This window comes from Sodiomyces alcalophilus (assembly GCF_042370955.1).
Source record: "Sodiomyces alcalophilus JCM 7366 unplaced genomic scaffold ACRALscaffold_1, whole genome shotgun sequence".
Classification (NCBI taxonomy): Eukaryota; Fungi; Ascomycota; class Sordariomycetes; order Glomerellales; family Plectosphaerellaceae; genus Sodiomyces; species Sodiomyces alcalophilus.
In genome coordinates, this window is record NW_027263532.1 from 4,931,678 (window position 1) to 4,957,763 (window position 26,086).

The following is a 26,086-nucleotide window of genomic DNA, read 5'->3' on the forward strand; positions in this document are numbered from 1 at the left end:
GAAAGCTCTCATAAATGATAGGATCGAAGAGTGAAGTGTGGCTCCTTGACCGGTATTCGATCTTGAGTCGGTCCGGGAGGCTGCCAATCAGCGGCGGCATGCTTGCTTTTTTCGTGGGCTCTCATCTTTACTTTTTCACCGCTTGGCGCGTCGACAGGCATGTCGCCCAAGTGCCGTGGTAGACAGGCGGAAAGCACTTTGTGCGTATCTCACTCACCATGCTCACCTCGATGGACTGCTGCACGCACTCTCCCTGATGAGCCCGGGCTTGAGTCTGTGCTAGAGCTCGCCCACTCCCGAGCATCACGGCCAGGGAACGATACGACAAGAAAGACACATCGAGTTGATCGAGACGGGACGAATATCTTAATGAACTTCCCGATTGGCCCATCAATGAATTTTGTTTCTGTCTGGTCATATGAGGGCTCTCGCCTTCGTACCCCTGCTGCAACTCCCACATCATCTAGCAGCACATTGCCTTTTCAAGTTCCCGACTCATCTCACCTCGGGCAATATCATTAGCATAAACACGATAAACACGACCCGTAATCAATTCTTCGACCATGCTGCACAACTTTTTGTCTTGTGGAGTCGCCATAACCACACAACGTACCGTACCTTATCAAAGGTTTTGCGGTGCCGTCTCGAAAAGGAAAAAGATGATCGCTCACCGGCACCTAGGCCGGGGATTATAAATTAGTATACGAATATAGCGACCAGGGTTTAACGGCAAAAGAGGCAATTCGAAAAGCGCATGACCATTGCCATACTGATTTGTACGCATCCCTCTAGCCCACATCTCATTGCTTTTCATCGTGCTCGACTGGAATAAGCAACGTTCAGCTCTCATGGTCCCCCACGAATAACCCACCGTGGCTCGCAAGTGTCGAGTAATTCACTCAACGACGCGTCACAACGCGATTTCCCCATCAACTGCTTGCCCTTCAACTTCAATAAATTTTAATAATTCAACCATGCGTGCTGCGGCGTAGTGGACAGAGTATCATCATACACCTGTTTTAGACTACATACTAGGAGCTCCTCCAGACCTCTCCAAGTAGATATTATCAAGTTATCTTCAACAAGTCGTCACGTCGGGACATAAAGTACTCGAATCTCGCGACACTATAACATCTTCCCAGTCCCTATAGCTTCAGCTTTGCCGTTCTTCTCTTTCTCATCCTTACCTTGCGCTGTCCATCGTGCGTCATCAGTATGCAGGTGATGGACCGTCGACGCGTCCCGGAGATCACTCCTGGGGGATGATGTAAGTGCGTTGTATGTAGGTATGGTCAGGGAAATTGGATGGTCGGCAATCTGCACCCCCAGCGATTGACACCCTGGTCCTCTCATCATTCAGTCCATGTCATGTCGCTTCCAACTTCTGGCCGCCGTGATTCTCTTTTGTAGTCTACTTTTACCATCGACCAATATGCTCACCTCGCCTCTCAATCGCTTTTTATCAACCATCCCGCGCTTTTACTCCGATACATAGGTAGGTAGGTAGGTATTCTGGTGCTAACCACCCATAGTCTATCCGCTCCCGCATCGACCAAGACAGGGCCGGCCATGGCACCCCAGTCACCTCTACTTAAACCACCAATTGCCGACCCCGGCTATCGCTAGTAACGTAGCCCCTGCTTCGCTCCCATCACTTTCGGCCCTTGGTCACCTAGACCAGCGTTGTGTGCAGGCGCCTTGCCTTCTTGGTATCCCTCGTCACGGCGATATCACGGAAACATTTTGCTTACGTTAATCTCCCAACCTTGGAAGAAAAACTCGCCAGGGATTCTTACCAGGTACATTTGGATCTTTACCGTAGTAGTTTGTGCACTCACGATCGGGAGGTGATGGCAGTCCAGTCAGCTCGGATCGTCACTGATACTGGTGGCGATCTGATCTTGGGAAGATTGCAAGATTGAGAATCTCGATGCTTTCTTGACCCGTCTTTTTTCTATCACAACGTATATCTTCCTGTCTCTGATTTATTCACTAGACACTTTAATTGGCGCATGTTCATACATGTAATTTTACCCCCTCTTCCCTGCCCAGTGCTGAGACACTATGCAAACAAAAACAAGTTATGCATGTCTTGAACAACTGGGAAAAGCACAAAACACATTCTGTCACATTGACCCCTCTTTTTGTAGGGGGAAAAGGAAAGAAACAAAGAAAAAGAAACCAAAGTTTGTATTGGTCCCCGGGGTGTATTAGCCGGAGACCAAGAGAAACAATGTTTATAGCGAAAGAAAGAAAAAAAAAAAAAAAAAGAAAAAAAAAAAAAAAAAAAAAAAAGGAAAGGAGAAGAAGGAGAGAAATGTTAGCATTCCCAGATATCCGATCACGAACATTACATAAGGTAGTCGTGCAAAACAATGCGCAGGCCCTGACCGCTTTGGTAACGCTTAACGCAATGCCGTCGGTCATGAGAATGGGCTGCCACGACACTGTTTTCGCAGCTCACTGTCATTAAACTCAGGATCTTCGAGGTCAACTTCACAGAAGACAAACGTGTAGATTGCTGGCCATTGGTATCCAACCGCATCCCACCACCTTGTGGCTTGTCCTGGACTCTTGTTCCCTTTCACGATCGCCACATGGTGCTCACACTGCAGGCCGCAGGACAGGTCTAAGACAAGCACTCGGGACCCTCTCCCTTCCTATGCGTTGTATTCCGTTGTATTCCCTGCTAGATCTGCATTTAGATGGGGAATACAGCGTAAGTCTGCGAACGGTCGTGGCAGCATGAATAGGGGTCCAAGCCCGAGACTACCTGAACTACTCGAGTCCTTTTTACGCCCAGGCCGTCAGTCGCAGGTGGTCGAGTCTACTTTGTATATAAGGTCGTGGAGATGGGTGTCATTTCTCTTAATACTATTCCTTTGGGTTCCGTTCAAGCTTGAACTACTTTGGGTCCTTGAGCCACCATATAATCGGTAATTTATAGATATATATACGTGAACTTCCGGTTTACCATGTCCTATAGTTGTTTCCCAGGGTAATAAAACGGCTGCAAAAGAATACACGAAAACAAGTCCAAGTCCACCATCGGCTTTTACCTTTTAACATTCTTATACCAGCTCTGGTCTACCACACAATAACCGTCTACCCTTCAGTCCCCGCAGTCCATTGACTGGCAAAATAGGCATTACGCCCTACGGCACACCCTTACTTGATGGCCGCCAGGTTTATCAGCCCTTAACAAGAGAGATAATAGTCAAAGGCCGAGACAGGTTAAATTTTCTTTCAGGCATACACTTAATTATCGAGAAAGTTCACCAAGATGGGAGCAACTTGACCACTTGACAGGGCCAGGGTATCAGAGTCGAACTGCGCATGAGAAGATCTCTCCATGTCGTCCAGGGAGACTGCGTTCCTGGTCTTTTAGCATATAATGGCGTATTCCCCCCATCTATGCCAGATTCCATTGACTCGCGCGGACGGAAGAGGCTCGAACTCTATACATAGGTACATAGTCCAAGAAGAGCGAAACTTCGTGCGCAGTCTAAAAACGTCGAGTCTAGGAGTACCCTGAGTACCCTGAGTGAATGTACATGTGAGCGAGTCGAGTACCACGGTCTCAGGTGCATGACGCTGATTTGCAGACGGCAGATCTCACGTTGACCTGCAGAATGAGCTTACTAATTCTCTCACCCAATATGTCTCACAGATGAGCCGAAAAATATATAAACTCACCTTCATCAACCCGTTACTCACCCAATCCGCTCACACTCATTTCAAACAACATCCTCGGACTCAATGCAATTTTTTTTTTCCTTTCTCATTGAGAATCAGGTAGCCCACCAGAAGGGTATCAGACAAAATCCATTCCCGTGCCGCCTCCCACCAAACATAATAATCGCAACCCATCCGGGGCCATACCGTCCGCCCGTCCATCACCCGCTAAGCACCCTTCTCAACCTCCTCGAGCGTCGACACTCCCGTAGACCGATCCCCGCTCGTCCACTCCCACGTCTCGTGCAACCGCAGGCGGCCGTCGGGCAAGCGCTCGGGCACCGTCCTACACCGGCCGGTCATGAGGGCGCCGCCCGTGTTGATGTGCTGGTACCGCATCTCGAGGCAGTCGTCGTCCTGGAGCGTGGCGATGAGGAAGCCCTTGAGGATGTGGCCGCCCGAGTACTCGGCCCACACCACCGCGTCGTCCTGGTGGTAGTGGAACCGGGTCTGGGCGCTCACCTCGCCGTTCTCCGAGCTGGAGACGCTGCGGAAGACCCTGCCGTTGTAGAGGCCGCCCATTTTGCCTTTTGGTTAGGGTGGTGTGCTTTTCTGTGGGGTTGTTATGTTTTTTCTCTTTTTTGTTTTGTTGTTGGGAGTCGCTTTCTGACGACGGGGCGGATCGTGGGCATCAAGAGCAATGACGAGGTAGGTAATCGAGTGCCGCGGCGGTGTCGGTGGAGTAATATATAAAGCGTGTACTTCGTACCGATCTGAACGACTCGAGGATCTCCTAGAATGGACCCAGAAAAAAAGAAAAAGGAACGAGTGACGACTGACGGGATGCGATGCGAGGGGGAAATGCTAGAGTAATAAGCGCGGCGGCGTCTCGTCTCTATATACACTTCCGCCGGACCCGGTTGAGTCAGAAAGACGGTGATGTGATTGACGGGCGCAAACGCACTTGATTGTAATCTTTTCTAGTTGATCCGATTGCGGCACAATACCTGTACTCTTTTTTTTTTTTTCTTTCCCTCTAGTCGGTCCTTTAGTCAGGAATTACTCCCCCTATTATATATCCCTAACATTTTTTCCCCTTTTTTCCCTTTTTTTCTCTTTTTCCCTTTCCCCTTCAATTCCAGCCGCCGAGGACGCCGCGTTTTCGGCTCGCCAAACCCCGCCTTGACACTTCGTATTGGCGCCTCATCGTATGTACGAATATACACCAGGTGCGCTGTAAGCACCGGGCAGGGCACCTAACGCAATGCGGCCAATTCCCCCAGCCAAGAGTTCGAATTCCGGGATCACGTATTCGTCCACATGGTCTATACGAAGAACGTTTCCAGAACCGCCACCTGACCGCCCTTTCTGCCCAATGTTTGCCGAACTCGTTGATTTTTGTCTGGGAATATGCCTCGCTTGACAAGAGGCAGTCGAGCTGAGAGTCGAAGCTGACCCGCAAGGGATGGATGGCCCGGCAATCTGTTTCGACTTGTCGTTGGCGTCTTCAAGCGAGACGCGATGCCTGAAATAGCAGCGCCTTCCACCCTTCCAAGCCCTTGGGCGGACAATTCCCCGGAGCCCAAGGCCTGATGATCACGCCGGCGTTTCATACCGGCGGAGTCTGAATGCTCCGGCCCGGATGCCTCTGTAAGTCTCTTGGCACTCGTCAGCAATATTCGTCACGTGTGAACCGACCTGTACGATGTACATACCCCGCCATCTGAGTGATCGCCATCAATGATCACGAAGAGGGCCAAGCCAACGAAAAAAGAGTGGAAAGAGAATGCCGCTCCCAGCGGTGTATCTATTTGTGTGGTATCATTCATCCCGAGCCAAAGTAATGAGCGAAAGGAGAAACGAATTGAGGTAAAAGCCCTAATGCTTGTTGAAAACACCATCAGACACCGAAACACCTAAAAGAATGTTCCCCCACCCTGTCCTGTCGTCATGTCCTCTTTATTCGCTCTTCTACATCATACCAGCCCGGCAGCACTGCCGCGGCGGCTACGGCTTAGCCTCGGAAACCGGCCCTTCGTCCAGAGCACCACCTCCGTAAAGGCCAGGTACAGGCCGGTGAAGAGCCAGAACGTCACCACAATGCCCAACCCGCCTGCCAGTTTGGCATCGACGATGCGCGACGTGATGACCTCGCGCGCCGCGTCGTTCATCATCACCCACCCGTACAGCGGCGCCAGCTGGCTTGCGCTCTCGAACAGCGGCGCATGCTGCCGTGCCTTGCCGACCTGGGCCAGCTCCCTCCGCCGCTCCTCGATGGTGTCGGCCATCCGCCAGGCGACCTGGTTGTTGATCTTCTCCCACGTCGCCTCGCAGGCCATCGACCGCGCTTCCCGCGCCATGGCGGCGCGCCGGGCCGGGTCCTTCGCCAGTGCCGCCACCCGGTCCACGAAACCGCCGAGGTCCTCGGGGGGCACCAGGTGGCCGCACCGGCCGTCGTCGATGATGTCGCTGGGTCCGCCCTCGTCTCGCGCGACGACGGGCACGCCGCTCGCCATGGATTCGAGCACCACCAGCCCGAACGTCTCCGTCACGGAGCAGTGGAGGAAGATGTCGCCCGACGCGTAGGCCGTGGCCAGGTCCTCGCCCGTCTTGAAGCCGGCGAAAATCACTTTCCCCTCGTCGAGCAGCGGGTCGAACATTGCATGCACCTCCCGCTCCACGTCCTGGTTGCGGTTGCCGCCGACGATGTAGAGCTTGAAGCGCACCCCGCGGGCGTCGAGCTCCTTGGCGGCCTCGGCGAGGAAGTCGAAGCCCTTCTCGCCGGCGATACGGGAGACGCAAATCAGGATCATCTCGCCGTCGGGGGCAATCTCGCGGCGCAGCTTCTCCGAGCGGCGGCCCGGGCAGAAGAGGTCCGTGTTGACGCCCCGGCGGAGCAGCTCCATCTTGTCGGACTGGACGCCCTGGCCTTCGAGATAGCGGCGGACGAAACGGGAGGGGTAGAAGAGCGTCTTGACCGAGTCGTGGCGGAAGAGGTAGCTCTGGACCATGGCGAAGGCGAAGACGGCGATGGTGTTGAAGGGGTGGGGGAAGAGGATCGAGCAGTAGCCGGCCAGGTCGGTCTGGAAGTTGCACATGACGGGCACGCGCTTGTCGCGGGGCTGCTGGCGGACCTGGAGCATGACCTGGAAGCCGAGGGACGCCGGGCTGGCGAGGTAGATGAGGTCCGGGGGGTTGTCCGGGCCAAAGGTGCGGGTGAAGAGAGTGGAGACGCGGACGGGATAGACGACGGACAGTTCCGGGTTGAAGGGGAGCGGGTAGCCCTGGAGGCGGACCTCGACCAGGGTGTCCTCGGGTCGGGTTCCTTCGGGCTGGTCTTCTTTTGTGCTTGCCAAGCTTTTGCCCGCCCGTGCGGCCACGGCCGAGGGGGCGAAGGTGTCGTGTTTGGTGTGGTTCAGAGGGGCAACGACGGCCACCAAGGCACCGTTGGCTCGCAAGTGGTCGACGAGCATCAGAGTGGTACGGCTTACACCGTTGACAGGACCGAACGATTCGGTGCAGAGGAGGATCCGCTTTCCGCGGAGGTCCTTGGGGAATGCGGCATAGTCGTGGGGGGGATATCGCGGCGACCTCCCGGGGGGCTGATGAGGAAGTTGAGACATGGTGGCGGCGTAGGAGCACAGCACCTGTAGGCTGTAGGCTGTGGCGATGGTACGTCGCGCGGGCTGACAAGTAACCGCTGTACGTCGTGGGAACCAAGAGACGGTCGAGATATCAATACCCGTACGAAGGCACTTGGAAATCAGAATAGGGTCCAGGGTCCTCCTTGAAATCAAGCTGTGGCGTGGTGGTATAATGTGGCATGTTCATAACGTGAAAGACAGGGCGAGGAGATGGAAAAGAGGAGGGAAAGGATGGGAAAGGAATCCCAGGACCTTGATATCTCATGTTGCCCTGCCGGAGTTGTGGCCGCCTTGAACGTCCACAGAGTCCACCGACGCACGCAGGAACCAACAGAGGCTGCACATGCTCCCTACGGCGCCTTTGGGGCCAAGGCTCTCAACCACGTGTGCGGGTGTACCGATACCTTTGTAGGTTGGTAGAGTAGGGGTCCTCGTGAACCACACGCAACATGTAGAGGTGGATTGCCCCGCGCGTGGTGCATGTCGCTAAGGACCTCGAGATGTACCTGTACCGGCATGGGTTGATGGCGTAGGTGGTGGTTGTGGAGTTGAGCAGGCGCGATCCAGCTAAAACGATGGGCCATGGCTTCCCTTTGTGGTCGAGTCAAGCTTCGGATGGCAGGTATCACGGAAAACCAATGCGAATCAGCAAGCCACATGGGCTTCTTGACAGGACGTCATAGCTTCTGTTCTGTACCTGTATGTACCATATGCACCCTAGACTTTGTCCGGTCGTCTTGGATACGAACCCACGGCATTGCCCTAGCCTGACTGGAATTAGAAAAAATCGGTATGCAGACTAACGAGCAGGTATGAATAACTTGAAAGACGAATGTCCTTGACCTATCACCTTGGGGCTCTTCTCCATTTGACCATTCAGTCGGTAGAAACCGCGATGGCCTGTACACGACCTCGTGCATGCACGGCCGGCTTTAGTCACAGCGACCCAGGCAGAGGTACAACGTACCTAGGTACACGCTCCAGGTTCGTACGGGATGCTTCCAGGCCGCGCCAAGAAGGTTCATCCACCAATCAGCATCCGTCTTTGGAGCACATTGTTTGACTTCTGGCCCACAACGCCCCTTACGTTATATTCCACGGAGTTCTGGTGTGGCTGCCGTTTGTGGGTGGCAGGCAGAGGCCATCGAACACCTTGACAAACCGCCTGCTCCAGTTGGATATGGAGTCTTGAATGTGAAAATGCTCCTATAAATGCAACGTACTTATTTGATATTCCAGACCGCTGGTGGAACCGAATAAAGGAGAATGGTTCTTATTGGACGAATCACAGGGGTGTGCCGCATATCGGAAGTATATTATTCCGCCTAAGTTTTTCTACGCGTGTTACTTCAATGTGTATTCGTACTTCGTACACGCTTTTCCCTACAGCATGGATCTCTTAGCCGTGTCGTTCTTCATCCCCAGCCCAGCCTGCATGCTGCCACCCCGTGATGCCGTTGCTTGGCCGTCTTTCACGCCAATGGTTCTTCAAGGACCCAGCTCGACATAACCCGGGGCATTGATCGAAGAGCTTGGGTCGACCGTCCGAGTTGAGCCATCATCTTCGATTCCCTCCGACTCCGACGACACCTCTTATCAGCCCATCATGATGTCCGCCCCCGCCCAAGACCATCCTTATCTGATTGATAAGCGGCTGTATCGCTACGCCTGATGGTGTTTCACGACGTCTCATCACCAGGGCACGGTCGTAACAGCTACCAGGGGCTCCGACACACGCCAAGCATCTTCGCCCCTCGTCTCTGTATTTCCACCACCGGGAATTTGGAATGTCGAGATGACCTCCAGGATGTTCCCCTGACAGGCTTCCTTGGAGGGCTGGGCTTATTCTGGGCATCGGTCTTCTGGGCACATCTCACTCCTTGTATTTATGCACAACAGGCCATCCGACAGTGAACCCTGGACATCCAGAGTGTCCTTGTGCACGATCGCACCGACGGAAGGGCCGCTTGAACGTTTCAGCTGCGGGAGAGAGGACGAAGAGCACCATCTACCTGGTCCATCAACCCATAGCCCCCCTTCCCCCCCGGACTCGGGACCACCGCCATCCCTTCCCAATACCAAGATCTACGTATGACCTCCCGCGATGTCCCAGTCCAGTCGGTCTCCTTTTCTCCTTTCCTTCTCTTCTCTTTTCTTGTCGCCCAGCACCGCCTGTTCCATGGTAATCATCTGGCGTTTGCTGGCTTCATGACTGATTCCACATCCCCCGGGGTCGTGTAACCTCGCACTCGTTCACTTACCACATTCGTTTTATATTCATCTGACCAGAGAGCCCTGCGGCTGGCAACAGCAACATGAAGCCAGATCATGCTCCCCTTTTCCTCCTTGCCGCCTTTGCCGCCACCGCCTTTTCGGAAGAACTACGGCCACACGATGTTCCCCTCGCCTGTGCCAACATCTGTGGGCCTATAGTCGAGCTGACCTCCATCTGCCGTGTCAACTCTCCCGCGCCGGAGGAGCTGCGCCGCCTGAAGAGGAGGAGGCTAGTCGCCGGTGGCCTTCGCGGCCCGACGAGGACGAAGCGCCAGGGTTCCAGAACAAGGGACCCGGCCAAGGCACGATCCAACGACAGGCGTCAGCTCGGTCCTGATGGCGATAATGTCGGCGTTGTAGCGGGTAATGGTAATGTGATCGGAGAGTTCAAGACCATCCCGTTCACTGCGACTACGGGACTTCACCAGCCACCCGTCCCCGACAATCCCGGCAGCGGTGTGGATGACGCTGCGGGAGCGCCAGGAGGCTTCCGAACCTTGCATCCCGACAACGCCAACCAGCATCAGACTCACTTGGTCACGCCGACAACCACCCTTGATCTTCGTCCGACTGCCACCCCGACTTTCATCGACTTTATCATCGAGCCACCGTTGCTATCGCCGTCGCCAACAAGCCCTTTGACGACGACCAGCACGGCCGTATCAACTTCCAGATATAACCTCCCGGTGGGTAACGGCGGGCCGGCAAACGGCGCACTGATTGGAGATGTGGTCAACGTGGACAACGGCATTGGCGGCAGTACCGATGATGAGGACGATGCAGGAGGGAATGTCGTTGACGAAGAGACGGATAAGGCGGACGGCCCGCTCCCCGATCAGGAGGCGCAACAAGAGGCGGACGCTCTCGCAACGGCCTGTACCTGCTCCAACGACAGCTTTGACGTCGCGAGGGTGGCGGCCCTATGCGCGGATTGCATCAGCCAGATGAACGACCCGGATAGTCGTAAGTCCGCCCCAAGACTTGTTCCCGCACTGTCAACACTGCTGACCACTGGTTCTATAGCGATGAAGATGATCATGCGCCAATGTAACTTTGCATCCGAAGACTATCTCCCCGCGAAGGATTCGGTCGTCGCCAATGTACGGGTCCACGCGACTAGACCCCTGTTGCCGGGTGAGTCGGCGGCATCCAGGGCAACCACGGCTGTCGGCTGGTGGGCTGTGGCGATGGCGACGGCCGTGGCAGCCGGAATGATCGTGATGTAGATCGGATGTCGCCTTTGGCGGTTTGTCCAGGTATTGTGCGGCTGAAGCCTTTTCAATATGGGAGGTCTGACATTTCTTTCTGTGTCCATATTATTACGACCCATCTAGGCTCAGTATATATATGACCCCTGACTTGTCTTCAGGGGAACGAGGTTTTGTTTCACCCACCTTGATGCGATTGATGAGCTATTGGGAACTTGCGCAAATGTAATTGGCATTAGAGTCTGTATTCATGTTCTTTTTCTGGTTCCTTTTCCCCCTTTTCCCCCTTTTTCCCCCTTTTTCCCCACCCCTTTCTTTCCCATCAATCTTTTCAGTTCCTGCCTTCAGAAGCCAACGACCGTTTTCATGACGTGTGATCCAATACATACGAGTGAACGGAGAACAGGAAGCTGGGTAGGCTGCTTGAGGGAGTACGGTCGTTGGAGGATGGATGTTGAGTAGGTTGATAGGCCTTGTGAGCTGACTGTCCGACGTACTTTGTATGGAAGGGGGGGATGGAGTTGGTTTCTACTGTTTAAGAACAGAATGCGATAAACACCTTGAATGTACTGACTTTCGTGGCTACTACTCACATGATACCACATGCACTGAATACCAGGCATGTCTCGACATGCGTAATAGTAGGCCAGGGGCCTTCGGGTCAAGACCTGACTTGTCTATTGATAGTTATCCTAAATAAAAGTGCTATGCCGCCACATGGACTTGTTAAGCCATTTCCCTAGCTTCCTAAATCCCAATCGCGAATCATCCAGTTCTCGTACCTCCTTCCATACGACGCCGAGTCCGACGAGGAATGATGCCCCTGGAGGGAAGCCCCGAATCATCCCCATGACAAGAATCCCGATCCCACAGTGTATTCACAAATCAGACAGACCCCGCCCGGGAGGTGGAAGTGTAAGCCTCCAGTACAGCAAGTCACCCTGTGTCTCCACTGTTCAGCAGCCCCGGGTGGAATATCCCGAATCTACTGATGGCGTCACGTAGGCCGGTGGAGGTGTAGATACATAAGGCGGATCCGTGGAGCTGTCCGAGTCTGTCGTGCTGTCCGAGATGGACTGCGCTCCGTTATGCGCCGGCGCGTGGCGTCTCGGAGCTGTCGGCGCACGTGGTTTCGGCGTGGAATTCTCTCGGATAACTCCCAGCTCGACGTCTTTTGGATCCGACTTCTTGGCGCGGCGCTGACCGCGGCCCTCTTTGCATCTGTTCACTAGAGCACTGAAACCGCCGCAAACGAAGACTAGTAGTATCAGCCCGACGATGATGATGGTGACCACAAGAAATACCACGCCAAGCGTGTGGAGGACTTCGAATAGTGTTTGTTCAAATGTATGTGCCATCATGTGCGTGTAAAGTTTGCTAGATAGTTGGCGGGCTGTGGGAGAAAGTGCTGTCTGGTGTTGCGTGTAGGGCGAGGGCAGAGAGGATCTGGTGAAATGTTGGATCCTCTATATGTGGATATTGGCTCTCCTTTATTTCTCTATTTCTCGGGGCCGTCCATCTACGTATGAAGTACATCAGGTGCATCAGCTGCTCAATAAAAGTTTATCTTTTGAGTCCTGTGGCGTATGGCAATGTGGAAAGGAGCACTCGGTTGGCCAAGTTGTCTTCTTCGCTCGGAATGGCCCTCGAGTCGGACCCATCGTCCAGGCCTCCACAATCTTAACGAGAGATCTTGATATTTCAGGGCTCACAGTGGACGAGGTCACGAGATGGCTTCACGTGTTAACTGTAACGCTTCTAAGTTCAGAGCATAAAGCCTTTCCTCATAAAGCTAGCCGAGCAGATTTGCCCAGTACAACACATTCTGACCCTTTGAACCAGCCACGCCCGCCGCAAGTCCTCGGCTGAATGACTGGAAAGTGACTCGAGTTGATGAGTTGAAAACCTTCTCAGATGCCACCCTCAAAATTCAGTCCTCAGACCAGCCACGCCGCCGCCGCCGCCCCTTTCCCCACGCCTCCAGACGACCCACGAAACTGTACGAAGGACGAGAACAGAGCTGGGGCCAATCTGGCGAGCCTGATCCCATTAGGTGCCCAGTTCTTCCTTCGCATCACCCATTATTCCCCGGCGAAAGGAAAAAAATAAATTCAAACACACATCATAGCCTCCGCATCGATCAACCGTTACCCACCGTGCCTCCATGTATGCAGTCAAAATACACATGATCCGCCATCGTGTAAGACTCTTGCGGCAAGTCGTAGGTAGTATCACTGCTGGAAGCAGACTCGCTGGAAGTCGCCCACACAGATGGCGGAAAAGTGGTGGGCGTCGTGGCTGTATGGCCTCGATTCCCATCACTTTTCGCAGCGGAAGGCCAACTTCTTTTCCCCCGTTTCTGGTTAGATGACGTCCCCGCCTCTTTCTTTTCCCGGTTTTTGTCGGCCTCGTTGTCCGCGCCTCGGATACCCAATTCGATGTCTCCGTTCGTCTGGCCGGCGTTTCCGCGTTTCTTGTTCTTCCTGGCCCTTCTGCACTCCGTGACGCACTTGAAGCAAGTCAAGATCAAGGAGATCAACGCCATGACTATACAGAGGATAAGGGCTCCGATTATGAGATCGGAGTACGGAGACTCCACCGTGCACCAGCCCGGCTTGTTGGAGAGCTTGTTGTAGGCGTGAAAGTCCCTGACTTCGATGTTGGGCCGTGTCTTTCTCGAGACATTGTCGGGAACCCTGTTGAGTCGCGACGGGATGGTTCCGATTTGGTCCTCGAGGACCCTGGTGACTTTTCCCTTGGTCTTTTCTTCGACGTTGGCGGCCTCGTCTGCCATACGTACCCTCTGCAACTCGTCCCACGCCTTCCTTGGGCTGGTCATGAATTTCGGCATTTCGAGGGTGGAGGCTCTCTTTGAATTCTTGGATTTCGTTTGGTCCTCGGGCTTCTTGGCCTTGTCTTTTTTCTTGTCTTTTTTCTTGCCTTTTTTCTCGTCTTTTTCCTTGTCTTTTTCCTTGTCGTTCTCCTTGTCGTTTCCCTTGTCCTTTCCCTTGTTTTCTTCCTTGAGCTTTTCCTTCTTGAGCTTTTCCTCCTTGAGTTTTTCCCTCTGGAGTCTTTCCTGCTCGAGTTTTGCCTTGATTTTGTCCTTGTATTTTTTCATGTATTTTTTCCTTATCCACTGACGGAATCTCCTGATACCCCAGAAGTCGGGTAGTTGGACGGGCTTCTGAGGTTGGAGTTTTGTTGTTAGCTTCGAGGCATGTTGCGTACATGTAGGTTCAAAGTCCAATATTGGGACTTACCCTTTTGAAACTTCTCGGAAGGAAGAAGTTGATGATATCGGAGAGAAAGCCCATCGGGGAAAGATGTGTGGTACTGGGCGCTAGGTGGAGAGCCGTGGTCTGGAAATCATCAAGTAGAAGTCGTAGACAGTTGAGGTTGAGGGAACGCGCAACCTGGCCCCTGAGAACCTCTTTATAATATCCTGGATCCCACACCTTGAGCTTTCTTTTTGGCTCGCCCAGGGGCGTCGCAATGGCTGCCTACCAAGGTAAACTACACGAGACAGCAGAGGAAACCTAAAAGAGAGAGTGGAAGCCTCTGGGATGCGTATTTTGAACTGGGGGCAAACGCCACATTGCTATTATTCGGATGCTCGTCTCCCCGTCGTCCCCTATTGTTCACAGACGTCTCTCAAGTATACATATTGAGACAACATTGAATATATGAAAGGGACTTGGTACCAGCTCATTCTGGGTTCAATTGAGGTTATCTCAGCAGGCTCAGATTCCTTATGGTGGCTATGGATATATAACTACAGCTCAAGGCCTTCTCTTTGGCATAATTACAGTTTGCTTATGTCTCCCTATTTCTACCGCAGGGCAGTGAGATTGACTGTTATGTATGTCAGTTTTGCCCTTTTCGATTACAGTACGAATAGGGGTTATTGCCTTGTGGGCGCGACATACCTAATGGTGTAGATGGCGCATCCCGTGCCGTCATGGGTATTCTCGTTCGCCGCCCTTTTCTTTCCATCCCGTCTCTCCTTGAAGGCTCCCGCAGAAACGACCTGCAATTCCCCGAAAAACGGCATCGACACAGGCGTAATTGACTTCCCATATGAGAATGAGGAACAGGAAAAACAAAAAGGCGGACAAGGGGAGGGCGACCCAGAAGGGGAGAAGGATATGAATTGTCTCATATAAGTTCATGAATGCATTGTCGACGAGATGGGCGAAGTCTATAATGTAGCCCATGTTGTATCCAGCTTGGTTTATTGTCGATCCGTTTCTGCAGAGGTGGATTATTATCGTGCGAGAGTGTCAAGGCGGAGTCTGTCCTCGACGAGGCAGTTGGTATTTCAGAGGCATTATAAGAGGAATATAGCCAGATAATAGGGGCAAACGCGGGTCCACAAACTATCGCAGTGGCTGGAGACAAAGTTCCAAGCGCTACTCAATATGGGCTCCAAGTACACGATATTGGCAAGTGGCGCCAAGATTCGAGCTTTTGGGCCATTTGAAGTTTCCCCCAAGCGTCTCAAATCCAGGATGAACGTGACTATCTCCAGAATGAGTGTCTTTTCTGCGCCATGCCATGTCACGAGGCCGCACGGCAGCACCTCACTGCTTCTTCTTCTCCTCCACCCCCCGCGAGGCGGCGCTTTTTACCCGCAAGTTATACAGAAACTTGACAAATGCGGCGGCAAAGCCGGCGACCATGATAAAAGTCATGAAATAGAAGAGCATCCAGTGGATCGTGGCCACCGTGTCGAAGAACTTGAGCTCCCAGGGCGCAAACTCGCGCTTTGGTGGGCCCTTGGGGTCATTGGCTTGATCCATAGCGACTGATGTGTTCGATGGCCGGTGTCAGCGGATATGCGTGCTGTCGCCCCTCCCTTGTTTTCCCTGGATTACGGACCCTCACCCTGCGCGAGCGTAAATACGTAGTGAGATATGAGGCTAAGAATAGGTCAGCTGTGTTTCTGTTCTGGTTGATAGAGCTTACAAGTTACCACTGGAGACTGAATTGAGGCCGAATGACTGGACTGAGAGATTCGAAGAGAGAGAGTGTGTGTGTTTGTGTGCGTACGAAGTACGAAGTACGTGTTGCAACTCTCATGAGATGATAAACAATGCCCACCTCACATGAGACATTGACATGTTAGTCAGCTCTCACGTGTCATCAGCCTCATCACAATCATCAGCCACTGTTATGTACGTACCGTTGTATATCTACGTTCAACGGCTGTGGCTGGGTGGTGGTATACGAATAATTCACCTCATCAGGGACTTGGGGGGACATTTAAAAGACTAGAATTGAAAGTCCTAGAAAAAAAGGGAAAGAACACTCTCAGCGTCTGCCGACGCAGTAACCTCATCGATGCCTCCGGCCCGCGAAGAGCACACCGCAGTGACCGCACAAACCCCTGATCGGGGACTAGGTGGGTCCGGACATGGTGACCCACCCTCGTCGGCCGCACGGCGGCGACCTGGTTCGGGTGTTTACTTTTGATACTGTAGCGTCCGAGGTCATGGGTGATTGCAGACCACAGACTCGCGGCCAGGTTAGTCAATACCTGTGGCCTGATTTATAAGAGGCCGACGATTTGGATCCTCGCTGGGCAGCCGTGGCCTAGTCGGAGCTTTGTCAGGTATCCGAAAGCCAGGCACAGCCATACGGCATGTATTCCATGTATTCGTATGTATTTCTGAGGGAGCGCACAAAGTACGTGTACATCAAGGGCGTGACGGGAAGCACGGAGATGAAGCGGGTAAAGGCCGAAAGGGTTCTCCGTCACCCGTAGACATCCGCCCGGAGCACGGACGGTGGAGCTCCGGAACGGACTAGGGTTTACGAGGTCCATAACCAATCAGGATCGTCAATTGAGCCCACTGTACTGTATGTACAGTACGTTCATTCACCGAGCTTCACCTCGACTAACACAAGGTCCAAGGTCCAACTCGACGCCTTCATAACTCGGCCCTGTCCTCCCTCTGTTCGATATTATGGCTTGTGACAGCATTATATTCCATACATGACGGCCCCGTTCCCCAGGGAAATTCCAAACGAACAAGTCGGCTACCCTCGGCCAAGTCGGCTTTCCAGGAATCCAGCTGACCTCCGCCAACTGAGCACCGCATGAATGGCATCAAGGTCACGACAGTAAGGTCTGACAAAGAGCCGTACGAGTATGTTGATCTTATTCTTTCACCACGCCACAGCCTGATTCTCGTGCAGGCGAGTACGGTAGATAGGGAGAAACATCCTTACTTGTGCGATTACGCTGTGCAACGAGCCTACTTCTGCTGTCTGTACCCGCCTGGGGCCGATATGTCCTACGTGGTGCCATGTGGTCCCTTCAATTGTTGGTCTCTCGCATTTTGAATAGAATCCTCGCATGAATTTCTCGTCACGTTCCGAGCTTATTCCTGCCCATATTCTTCCTGAATTCCTACGTATGCGGTATACACTCCGGCAGACTGGAGACCGAGACCGAGACGTTGGTCCTCTCACGCGTCCTGACATCGTACATACATTCCCGCCTTACCTGTGAATGCTAGTCTCGGCTTTTGCTGTCCTCGCCCTCTAATCACCTGTCGGTTTCCCGGCCATCCCTGCATATGCTGCATATACCCTATGAGTGCTCTATTTACAACCTGCTTCGTTTCATTTTGTTAGAATAAATAAACCGTGAATCGCTCACTCTCCCCGTTCAAATCACCCCTTCTCCTACTCATTCTTCTTCTTTATCACTCTTGCATCTCCCTTCCCCTCGCTTCCTGGTCTATATAAAAGTCCCGCTGTCTCTGCCCCCTGATCTTCACGTCAATATCCACACCAACATCAACATCGTATACGCAACAACCCGCAAGATATCAACCCCAAAACTTCACATTCCACTCTTCATAAGCTTTCCTACACCACTTCACTCACAACGCCATCATGCCCTGCCGTCTAGCCATCAGCACCGTCTCTCTCGGCCGATGCGGGGCCGGCCACTCCCTCGAGCACAAACTCGACATGGCCGCCAAGTACAACTACGGCGGCATCGAGCTCTGGCATGAAGACCTCATGGACATGGCCAACCGCTTGACCGAAGGCGGCGCCTCGGTTGTGTCCAACCAGCTCGCCGCCGCCCGGTACGTGCGCAAGCTATGCGCCGACCGTCGCCTCACCATCGTCAACCTGCAACCGTTCCAGCAATACGAGGGCCTCGTCGACCGCAACCAGCACGCCCGCCGCGTCGACGAGTTCCGCCTCTGGCTCCTCCTCTGCCACGCCCTCGGCACCTCCCTCATCGCCGTCGCCTCCAACATGCTCCCCGCCGACCAGGTCTCGTCGGACCTCGACCTCCACGTCGCTGACCTGCGCGAGATTGCCGACCTCGCCGCCGCGGCGTCCCCGCCCGTGCGTCTCACATACGAGAGCCTGGCCTGGGGAACCCGCGTCGACACGTGGGAGCTGAGCTGGGAGCTGGTCTGCCGGGTCGACCGGCCCAATTTCGGCCTCTGTCTCGACACGTTCAACATTGCGGGGCGGATCTACGCGGATCCTACCGCCGAATCGGGCCTGACGGGTCCCAACGCTGAGGAGGCGGTTCGGGCGTCGATGGCGCGGCTCGTCAGCGTGGTGGACCCGGCCCGCGTATTTTACGTGCAGGTTGTTGATGCGGAGCGGTTGCGCGAGCCGCTGCGTCCCGGCCATGCGTTCTGGAACGAGGAACTGCCGCCGAGGATGGCGTGGTCGCGCAACTGTCGGTTGTTTTACGGCGAGACTACCAAGGGGGCCTACCTCCCCGTGCGGGATATGGCGACGGCTATTTTCCAGGGGCTCGGGTTTGAGGGGTGGGTTAGCTTGGAGCTGTTCCACCGCCGCATTGCCGACGAGGACCCCGCTGTTCCCGAGGAGCTGGCGCAGCGTGGGGCTTTGTCGTGGGTGAAGCTGGTTCGAGACATGCGGTTGGTGGAGGCAGACGACGGGATCTTGCTGACTGCGTCGCTGTGAGTGTCTGGATAATTTGACTAAAACGGGCGCGAGTAAGGAAAAGGATACAATACGGACATGGAAAGGGAGGTTGTTTATCTTTATCTTGTTTGTTTTCGTTGCAATCCCCATTAAGAATTCTTTCAGGGGGTTGGTGTGTAAGTGGTGGACATGGTCATAGGCAACGGCATGAACAAGAACGACCACAAGTGCATAATTTTACCAATTAGAGAATCATACGTATTTGGTCATGCTGGCTGAATATTTAGTGACAATAACGAATCAATTTTACTTCCTGGTAAAATCTTATGCTTGACTGATGCCCAGGGATGTCTGAACCACGACACGGCTATAGCGGACCTCGAATGCCCCCCACCCCCTGACCCCCTAATGTTTGCGCTCTCTGGGATTCACCAAAGATGACGACAAAGGGCGTAAGCCGTCAACGTTGTGTCCTATTCAATCTTAGGTGATATCTTGTAGGGTTATACCGATACCGTGCTTCCTCAACAATATTTCATTCGTACTTTTCATTTGACAATTCGAGTGCGAGCAAAGAAATTTCCGTCCCTAGACCTTGCTTCACCATTATGACGCTCATATTACCTCGTCCGAGACTCTGTCATTGGCGGTTATCTCTTTGGGGGACCCTGTGACGTGACAGTCAAGTCCTGTGTTACACCTGGACCAGCCTCTGTGCTCACACAACAGAGTGACGATGAACCGATACCGATGCACAATCACAGCATGACGGATATGGAGCTTAACGAGACAAATAGATTCGTCATTCGACTCGGCCAAGTGCCGGGTTCCCCGACGAGACCACAAAGTCGAAGCTGTAAAGGATACGGATAGCTCGGCTCGGCATCTAATTGCGTGCATCTGTATATCTTCACTTTTATATACACACCTAGCACAAGCCCTACATCATCGGCACAACATTCCAAGAACCCGATGTAAGCTGACTTGAACGCCCAAGATATTGATCCATGATTCCGAATCTCCGTATGGCAAAGTACCCTCGCACCACTTCCAGAGCGAGGGATCCGAGGCGGCCGGCTGCTCCGGCTCGTTGCGGGACTACCTTGTCCCACACCCCGACCTGGGTCATAGATCGCTCGGGAGTCGACGGCACCGCCAGCCTTACCAACCTGTTTGTCTCTGTGTCTTTGTCCGGTGATGCCGGTCTATGGGGGCCACTTTACTTCTTTTTCTCCGACAGCTCTTGCATTCCTACGTAGGGCGTGACGCCTAGCCGGACGAGGAGATTTGCGTTGCTCCTCATAAGAGATTTGTACCGCCGTTATGGCGTTACCCTTGGGGCAGATAATTTGCTGGGAACTATATATCACATGCAGACATTGTATCTATCATTCTTGGTCTACCGGGCTGGCATTTACCAGGGCCGCTGCTGCTGGCATCACCAATTTGGAAAAGCCGGCGTTCTCACCACAACGCCAATCCGCCGCCAAATCCCGAGACAGCGGAGGCAACCGACGCCAAATCGGGATTAAGGTCATACTTAGCCATTAGTACATTGACTCAATAGCTTGATCTTCCTTCGGGGTCAGGGCGTTTACAATCTGGGGTGAGCAGACCAGCGGGATTCCGAGACGGTCTGGACGACGGGTACTGGAAAGGGTGGCGGGCTTGAGGGAAATATAGAAGAGAGTACGATGTTTCGACTACTCCAAACCAGGTGCAGAAGAAGCATTCCCCTCTCAGGGGTGATGTGTCCTGAGAGTGATAACGCGGAACTCGATATCGTATACTTGAGGTTCGAGATGATCATGAGTCTGGATACTATGTGATCTCTGTTCAATGCCGATGCAACGAAACTATTGTCAGCATCCTTCCACAAGAAATTGTTGATAACCAACCTTCACCACGGTGGCAAGTGATAAAAGGTCTCTAAGCGCCAGTTACGCCACAGGGGTCTGACGAACTTCTCTAAGCCCAATGGCAAACTCACTCTCCTAAGCCATTCCATATCCTTTGACTCTACTGAACCGTGGCGGCGACAACCAGGCGCCACTTTAGCCTCCCCCGGGACTCCCTTGTCCTTATGTAAACTTAACACAAGCCGCCCTAGAGCCCAGCTGACATGGATGTAGTTGACGAACCATTATTTAGATAGTCTGCCATGGACCTGTCACCGTTGACACCCCCTAGTCCCTGCAGACCAAGACCCTACCCGTTCATGATCTTCAGTCTTACTACATGCCATCATTCATGTTGCCTCTAGATACTTGGGCAAGAGAGAGAAGATTAACCGTCCAGCAAGAATGTTAAATACCACAGCCGACTCTAGCAGAACCTAGAATCCACAAGAACCATGCCAGCAACAGCCTACATGCGCCTCCGGGACCTGTCTCGACAGAGCACAGACTCGTCAGACTGGGACACGGACATGGAGGTCCTAGAGAACCCATTTAAGCCACGGCCAGCGTATACCCCTGACCCTGAACTCGGATATGGGACCATGGGGGATATCGACCATGCGATGGTTAACCTTTTGTGCCGACATTTTGGCCGGGACACGATCGACTTTTATCTTGGAGAGGAGAGCAAGGACGGGAACGACGATGGGAAGTGGGAGTGCATGATAGATTTCATGGATAAGATGTTCTGTGATGCTGCGGGCTGCACGAACAGCAAGGTGTGCAGCCGGGCTTCCTCTCCTGTTTCTTCCGTTCCCCCTCCTGGAATCAGTTTGCAGGGGGCACCCGGGGGAGAGTCAGGGGCACATGCACTCATGGGAGAGTCGGCCACACCAACCGCAAGATGGAAACGACACGGAATATGCACATCCATCTCCTCACTCCTCCCCAGCTGGCTCCTCCGCGACCCCAGCCCACAAACCCGACAGCAGGAAGAAACCTCCCACAGCATCCTCATCAAAGCCCAGCTCTACCGCGACTCCTTCCCCCTCCGAGTCTGGAACCACCCCCTCAACGCCGCCCCGCGGGCCACCGTCGAGCACGCCATCCAGGCCCTGGGCCTTCCCCCCCACGCCCAAGCCGCAGACACCCTGATCGACGCGCACCTCCGCCGGATCTACCGCGCCGACTACCTCGTCTCGACCCTCGACCTCGCGAGACCCGGGCTGATGACGTGCCACGAGTTCGATTTCGGGCGGTGGCGGCGTAAGCGCTTCAGGCTCCCGGTGGAGTGGAAGCGGACCCCGGTGATCGAGGCGCGGAGGACCGAGATGGGTGGCGTCTCTGTTGGGTTTTGCGATGTCGACGCATTGCGTGTCGTGGTGGGCGGTGCTGGGCTTTGGAGTGCGTCGAGGGCTGCTACTGACGAGACGGTTCAGGGGGGACGGGAGACCGGGGGCGGGATGGAGTGCGTTGATCGTCTGCCGAGGGATTATGTCGTGGCATCCATTCTGGAATCTGGAGTTCCGAAGGGGGTGTGGCGGGATTTGATGGCGAGAATGAGGGAGATGTGTTTGGTCGTGGAAGAGGAGAGCGAGGTTGGTGTTGTTGGCGTGGTGAGGAGCGCATTGCGCTTGTGATTTCGGCAGGGCGTCTTGGAGTTGGATCATGTAAGATACCCTGAAAGATATTTCTTGAATAAAAGGCTGCTCCCAATGCAAGACGACACGCTCCCAAGGTCTTACCTTGGCAATAATGTAAGCCGCCTCCAGGGCAGAAGAACACATGGTTTTATCATTGGGTATCCTCCTCCCACCATAATCCTAGCTCATTCACATCTTACAGAGACTCGTCCAGCGACAGACCGGCCAGAAGCTGGACTCCTAAACGCCGCCATCCATAGCTGCTACCACCTCCGGCCGCCCCGCCCACGGCCAAAACCACCCCGTCCCCCCATACCCTGCTGGTCGTAACCGCCAAACTGCCCCTGACCCCCCGCGCCGAAGCCACCCCCCTGACCAAAGCCCTGACCCTGCGCACCGCCCTGCGCGCCGGCGCCGGCCGCGCCCTGGCCCTGCATGCCGGCAAACATGGCCGACATGGCGCTGGGGTCCATCTGGCTGGGATCCATGCCGGAGGCCATCATCTGCTGCATCATGGCCTGCATCTCGGGGGGCATGCCTTCCATGCCCGGCATGGCGGGCATTCCGGACATACCGGGCATGCCCGGTTGGGGCTGGGCGGCACCGGGCTGGGGAGCGGCGGCGCCGGGCATGTTCATGCCGCCCATCATCATCATGCTGCCAAAGTCCTCCATCATCTTCTTGTTCCCGGCCATCATGAGGTCCGGGTTGTACTCGTTGCGGATGGATTCCTGCTTGGCGGCGTAGAGGGCCCAGGTGAACTCGTCGAAGCCGTAGTTGAAGTAGTCGCTGATGTCGGTGCCTGGTTTGCGCCAGGGCTTTTCTTGGTCGGCGAGGTCTGTGGAAGTTGTTAGATGACATGCGGTCGCTGAAGGGGGCGGTGGAACAACTCACCCTCGTCTATGTTGATGGCGGTTATGTGCTTGCCGGTCGGAGTATGGATGGGGTTTCCGTTAATGTCAATCTTGGAGCTCGAGGCAGCTGCCGCGGCCTTGTCGGCGCTAGGCACGGCGAGACGCTGGGCCGGGGATTCTATCTTTGGTTGCGGGGATTTGCTGGCCGGTGGTGGCTTTGTCGATACGTCGTTGGAGGTCGATCGTTGGGGAATGTTCCTAATATCGCTGTATCTCGATTGACTGTTGTCGCATCGTTAGTATTGGGAGGACATGGGGAAAGACGAGAGTGGACTCGCGTTGGTGGGGCAGCCTTTGTGCCGTCTTTTCTCTCGGTCACGATTTCAATGTCCTAGGGGTAACATTAGTATAAGGATCGGAATGATGCAGTGTAGCTGGATGGGCAGGCATTCATCCGGTGGAATTGAAGGTGCCGCCTGTAGAAGGGTCTTAGGAGCATAAAAGAGGCAGACCAACCGAGTCGTCGTCGTCGTCGTCTTCGTCCATTGGACCTCCTTCATCTTCTTCTTCTCCCTCTTCAAGCTCAGTCTTTGGCTCGACGTCGGATGTTGGTGCTGGTGTTACTGAGCTTGTCTCTTCCTTCTTGACGGTGCTTTCGGCAGCATTTGTTGGAGCATCTGTCGGAGCATCGGTTGCAGCATCGGTTGCAGCAGTTGCAGCATCATTTGTTGCCGTACTTGTTGCGGCCGTTGCCTCGGGGGGCTGAGAGGGCTCGGGGGAGTAGAAATCTTCTTCGTCTTCAACGTCCATTGTCATATTGAATTCAGTTTTTGCAATCGGCACGTGGGACTGGGAAATCGTGGACGTCGGGGGTGTCGAGGAGAGGGAAGCTGCGGTGGTGGTGGTGGTAGTGATGGTGATGATGGTGTTGATGGCTTGCCAATGATTTGACAATGGACGTCACTATGTATGGATGGTCCGGAAGAGGAGAATCTCCGAATCCGATGTGGGTCTCAATGAGATTGGTCACAGCTTACGTTAGAGCTGGATGATGTACTTCGTACCTACCTAGTACCTTTGAGCCACTGGACCCACTCGCGACTGGGACGCGACGGCTGCGATTCCTTCTGAAATTTGGAGTTTCGCATGTCTTCAACCTCTGGAATTGATACCGTTCTCTCTTATTTTCCAGGACCCTCCAAGAGCCGGAAGACGAGATAGCTGAAGAAACCTGAAACGAGTACGCCAGGCCTTATTTATGAGCTTTATTGTTGGTTTATCCCGCTGACTCGTTCCAGCGCCAGCTGCCACCGACAACATGTTCAAAACCGGGGGGTTGAGCCTCAACACCACGCCTGCGAATACGTAAGGTCTCTCGTCGGAGCGCGTTCAGAGAGCTTCCAGAGCTAGAGAAGACTGTATCTAACCGCTCGATTGTCTCCAGTGGCACAACGCAGACCGGTGGTGGTCTCTTTGGAAACACGCAGCAGAATACCCAGCAAAAGCCGGGAGGGCTCTTCGGGACGACCGCCCAGACACAGACAGGCGGCACCAGCCTTTTTGGCAACCAGCAGCAGCAAGGGGGTGGCGGTCTTTTCGGCAACCAGCCGCAACAGCAGCAGCCGCAGCAGCAGACCGGCAGCTTGTTTGGCCAACAGTCGACGAACACGGGCGGTGGTCTCTTTGGTCAGAGCCAGAATCAAACACAACAAAAGCCTGGCGGTCTCTTGTGAGTTTTATTTTCACTTTTTTTAGTCATTTTCGTCTCTTTTCTTTTTCCTTTCTTACTGACCTTCCAAGCGGCCAATCCACGGCCCAACAGTCCACTGGCGGCGGCCTGACCATGGGCCAGTCGACCAACCAGCAGACGGTACCCGGGGTCCGCATCGACCTGGCCAACGTCAAGGGCACGACCAAGTTCAACGACCTCACGCCGGAGCTCCAAAAGGAAATCGAGGCATGCGACAACATGATCCAGACATTCGTCAGCCAGGCCGAGCAGATCAAGTCGTTCCGGGAGGGCCACAAGGCCGAGCTGGACCAGCTCACGCACGACGTCGAGTGGCTGGAGCGCAAGTTCAACGGCGTCAAGACGACGCTGGAGGAGGACGTGCAGATGACGGCGCAGCTGAAGGACCTGGTCAAGTCGGACGCCCAGATCGCCAAGGCGGCCTTTAGCGGCGCCGAGCAGCTCAAGCTCCCGGCCCAGTACCACACCACCTGGCTGACGGCCAGCAAACCGCCGCCGCGCAAGGCCAAGGGGAGCGGAGCGGCGGGGGCAGCAGGAGGAGGAGGAGGAGGAGGAGGGACGAGTGGAGCGGCGGGGGAGGAAGACGCCGACCTGGAGGACTGCATCACGCTCTTCTCCAGGGAGGCCGAGCGGCTCAGCCAGCTGCACAAGTCGCAGGTGCAGAAGATTAAGGACCTCGAGCACCACATGCCGGGCGTGCAGAACGGGCTGTACGAGCGCATGTCGGCGCTGCGCGACGGGGCGCCGCAGATGGCCGGGTTTGGGTTTGTTGTCGAGCTGCTCGATACGGTCAAGGCGCTGAACGACGAGATTGTGCGGGCGGCGGGCGAGATTGTCGAGACGCGGGAGAAGCTGACTCGGTTGCAGCTACGTTCTTTGCCGAGGAAGTGAGCAGTCTTGACCATTTTTCGTTTCTATTCTTTTTCTTTTTGTTCCTTTCAACTCCGTCGATTTGGCAGCTTGGGCGTTGGGGTCATGGACTACGAGACGAGACAATCTGGCCACGGGATGGCTGGAGGAAAAACAACACCTTGGGCCAGGGAAATATTGTCAAGACAGCAGGGCGATGGTACTCGCCCCTTGCGGGCATTTAGACCCAGAGATACCCTGTATATCAGAAAGAATTGACAGGATCATCCTGTGAAGGCGTCGCACCGCACGTCACCGCATCAAATACCATCGCCGTCGATGACAGCGGTATGATACTTCCCGTC

The 26,086-nt window shown here is 54.3% G+C and overlaps 11 protein-coding genes across 11 annotated transcripts; 5 read left to right on the forward strand and 6 right to left on the reverse strand.

Annotated features, from left to right (window-relative positions):
* Positions 1–549: 549 nt before the first annotated feature.
* ACRALDRAFT_205148 (uncharacterized protein) lies at positions 550–2,122 on the reverse strand (the record flags this gene model as incomplete). Its single annotated transcript, XM_071021614.1, has 13 exons — positions 550–574; positions 610–643; positions 760–845; positions 872–898; positions 974–1,076; positions 1,188–1,340; positions 1,383–1,455; positions 1,527–1,587; positions 1,656–1,672; positions 1,752–1,791; positions 1,839–1,937; positions 2,001–2,062; positions 2,102–2,122. The coding sequence occupies 13 exons, from the start codon at positions 2,120–2,122 to the stop codon at positions 550–552; spliced, it is 801 nt and encodes a 266-aa protein (XP_070880028.1).
* A 195-nt stretch (positions 2,123–2,317) lies between these two features.
* ACRALDRAFT_205147 (uncharacterized protein) lies at positions 2,318–3,133 on the forward strand (the record flags this gene model as incomplete). The annotated part of the gene is made up of 6 exons (XM_071021613.1): positions 2,318–2,422; positions 2,460–2,556; positions 2,616–2,723; positions 2,754–2,817; positions 2,899–2,936; positions 3,042–3,133. 6 exons carry the CDS (start codon positions 2,318–2,320, stop codon positions 3,131–3,133), a joined length of 504 nt encoding a protein of 167 aa, XP_070880029.1.
* Positions 3,134–3,475: 342 nt separating this feature from the next.
* On the reverse strand, positions 3,476–4,688 carry ACRALDRAFT_1059284 (uncharacterized protein). The gene has a single exon (XM_071016005.1). It carries the CDS (start codon positions 4,255–4,257, stop codon positions 3,904–3,906), a length of 354 nt encoding a protein of 117 aa, XP_070880030.1. The 5' UTR covers positions 4,258–4,688; the 3' UTR covers positions 3,476–3,903.
* Positions 4,689–5,455: 767 nt separating this feature from the next.
* Positions 5,456–7,298, reverse strand: ACRALDRAFT_1045840 (glycosyltransferase family 4 protein; the record flags this gene model as incomplete). Its single annotated transcript, XM_071015414.1, has 2 exons — positions 5,456–7,007; positions 7,056–7,298. 2 exons carry the CDS (start codon positions 7,296–7,298, stop codon positions 5,652–5,654), a joined length of 1,599 nt encoding a protein of 532 aa, XP_070880031.1. The 3' UTR covers positions 5,456–5,651.
* Positions 7,299–9,595: 2,297 nt separating this feature from the next.
* ACRALDRAFT_1073384 (uncharacterized protein) lies at positions 9,596–10,983 on the forward strand. Its single transcript, XM_071018094.1, has 2 exons — positions 9,596–10,556; positions 10,617–10,983. The coding sequence occupies exons 1-2, from the start codon at positions 9,635–9,637 to the stop codon at positions 10,817–10,819; spliced, it is 1,125 nt and encodes a 374-aa protein (XP_070880032.1). The 5' UTR covers positions 9,596–9,634; the 3' UTR covers positions 10,820–10,983.
* Positions 10,984–12,941: 1,958 nt separating this feature from the next.
* Positions 12,942–14,115, reverse strand: ACRALDRAFT_1066597 (uncharacterized protein; the record flags this gene model as incomplete). Its single annotated transcript, XM_071017368.1, has 2 exons — positions 12,942–14,009; positions 14,062–14,115. 2 exons carry the CDS (start codon positions 14,113–14,115, stop codon positions 12,942–12,944), a joined length of 1,122 nt encoding a protein of 373 aa, XP_070880033.1.
* A 612-nt stretch (positions 14,116–14,727) lies between these two features.
* Positions 14,728–15,843, reverse strand: ACRALDRAFT_1059281 (uncharacterized protein). The gene is made up of 2 exons (XM_071016004.1): positions 15,774–15,843; positions 14,728–15,720 (listed from the first exon to the last, which is right to left on the reverse strand). The coding sequence occupies exon 2, from the start codon at positions 15,598–15,600 to the stop codon at positions 15,382–15,384; it is 219 nt and encodes a 72-aa protein (XP_070880034.1). The 5' UTR covers positions 15,601–15,720; positions 15,774–15,843; the 3' UTR covers positions 14,728–15,381.
* Positions 15,844–17,625: 1,782 nt separating this feature from the next.
* Positions 17,626–18,766, forward strand: ACRALDRAFT_1078503 (uncharacterized protein; the record flags this gene model as incomplete). The annotated part of the gene is made up of 1 exon (XM_071018784.1): positions 17,626–18,766. The coding sequence occupies exon 1, from the start codon at positions 17,705–17,707 to the stop codon at positions 18,764–18,766; it is 1,062 nt and encodes a 353-aa protein (XP_070880035.1). The 5' UTR covers positions 17,626–17,704.
* Positions 18,767–21,080: 2,314 nt separating this feature from the next.
* ACRALDRAFT_1066595 (uncharacterized protein) lies at positions 21,081–22,265 on the forward strand (the record flags this gene model as incomplete). The annotated part of the gene is made up of 1 exon (XM_071017367.1): positions 21,081–22,265. One exon carries the CDS (start codon positions 21,081–21,083, stop codon positions 22,263–22,265), a length of 1,185 nt encoding a protein of 394 aa, XP_070880036.1.
* Positions 21,953–24,043, reverse strand: ACRALDRAFT_1073382 (uncharacterized protein). The gene is made up of 4 exons (XM_071018093.1): positions 23,639–24,043; positions 23,461–23,513; positions 23,163–23,404; positions 21,953–23,106 (listed from the first exon to the last, which is right to left on the reverse strand). Exons 1-4 carry the CDS (start codon positions 23,936–23,938, stop codon positions 22,532–22,534), a joined length of 1,170 nt encoding a protein of 389 aa, XP_070880037.1. The 5' UTR covers positions 23,939–24,043; the 3' UTR covers positions 21,953–22,531.
* A 397-nt stretch (positions 24,044–24,440) lies between these two features.
* Positions 24,441–25,763, forward strand: ACRALDRAFT_2024887 (uncharacterized protein; the record flags this gene model as incomplete). Its single annotated transcript, XM_071020266.1, has 3 exons — positions 24,441–24,487; positions 24,567–24,851; positions 24,923–25,763. The coding sequence occupies 3 exons, from the start codon at positions 24,441–24,443 to the stop codon at positions 25,761–25,763; spliced, it is 1,173 nt and encodes a 390-aa protein (XP_070880038.1).
* Between the last annotated feature and the right edge of the window lie 323 nt (positions 25,764–26,086).

Bases quoted from the DNA above. Each gene is read 5' to 3' on its own strand.
- ACRALDRAFT_1073382 (XM_071018093.1), bottom strand. From the start codon at position 23,938: ATGACAATGGACGTTGAAGACGAAGAAGATTTCTACTCCCCCGAGCCC. The intron at 23,405-23,460 runs GCGAGTCCACTC...ATGCGACAACAG, and splicing joins ACAAAGGCTGCCCCACCAAC to TCAATCGAGATACAGCGATA. The intron at 23,107-23,162 runs GTGAGTTGTTCC...CAACTTCCACAG, and splicing joins CGCCATCAACATAGACGAGG to ACCTCGCCGACCAAGAAAAG.
- ACRALDRAFT_1059284 (XM_071016005.1), bottom strand. From the start codon at position 4,257: ATGGGCGGCCTCTACAACGGCAGGGTCTTCCGCAGCGTCTCCAGCTCG.
- ACRALDRAFT_1073384 (XM_071018094.1), top strand. From the start codon at position 9,635: ATGAAGCCAGATCATGCTCCCCTTTTCCTCCTTGCCGCCTTTGCCGCC. The intron at 10,557-10,616 runs GTAAGTCCGCCC...CTGGTTCTATAG, and splicing joins GATGAACGACCCGGATAGTC to CGATGAAGATGATCATGCGC.
- ACRALDRAFT_1059281 (XM_071016004.1), bottom strand. From the start codon at position 15,600: ATGGATCAAGCCAATGACCCCAAGGGCCCACCAAAGCGCGAGTTTGCG.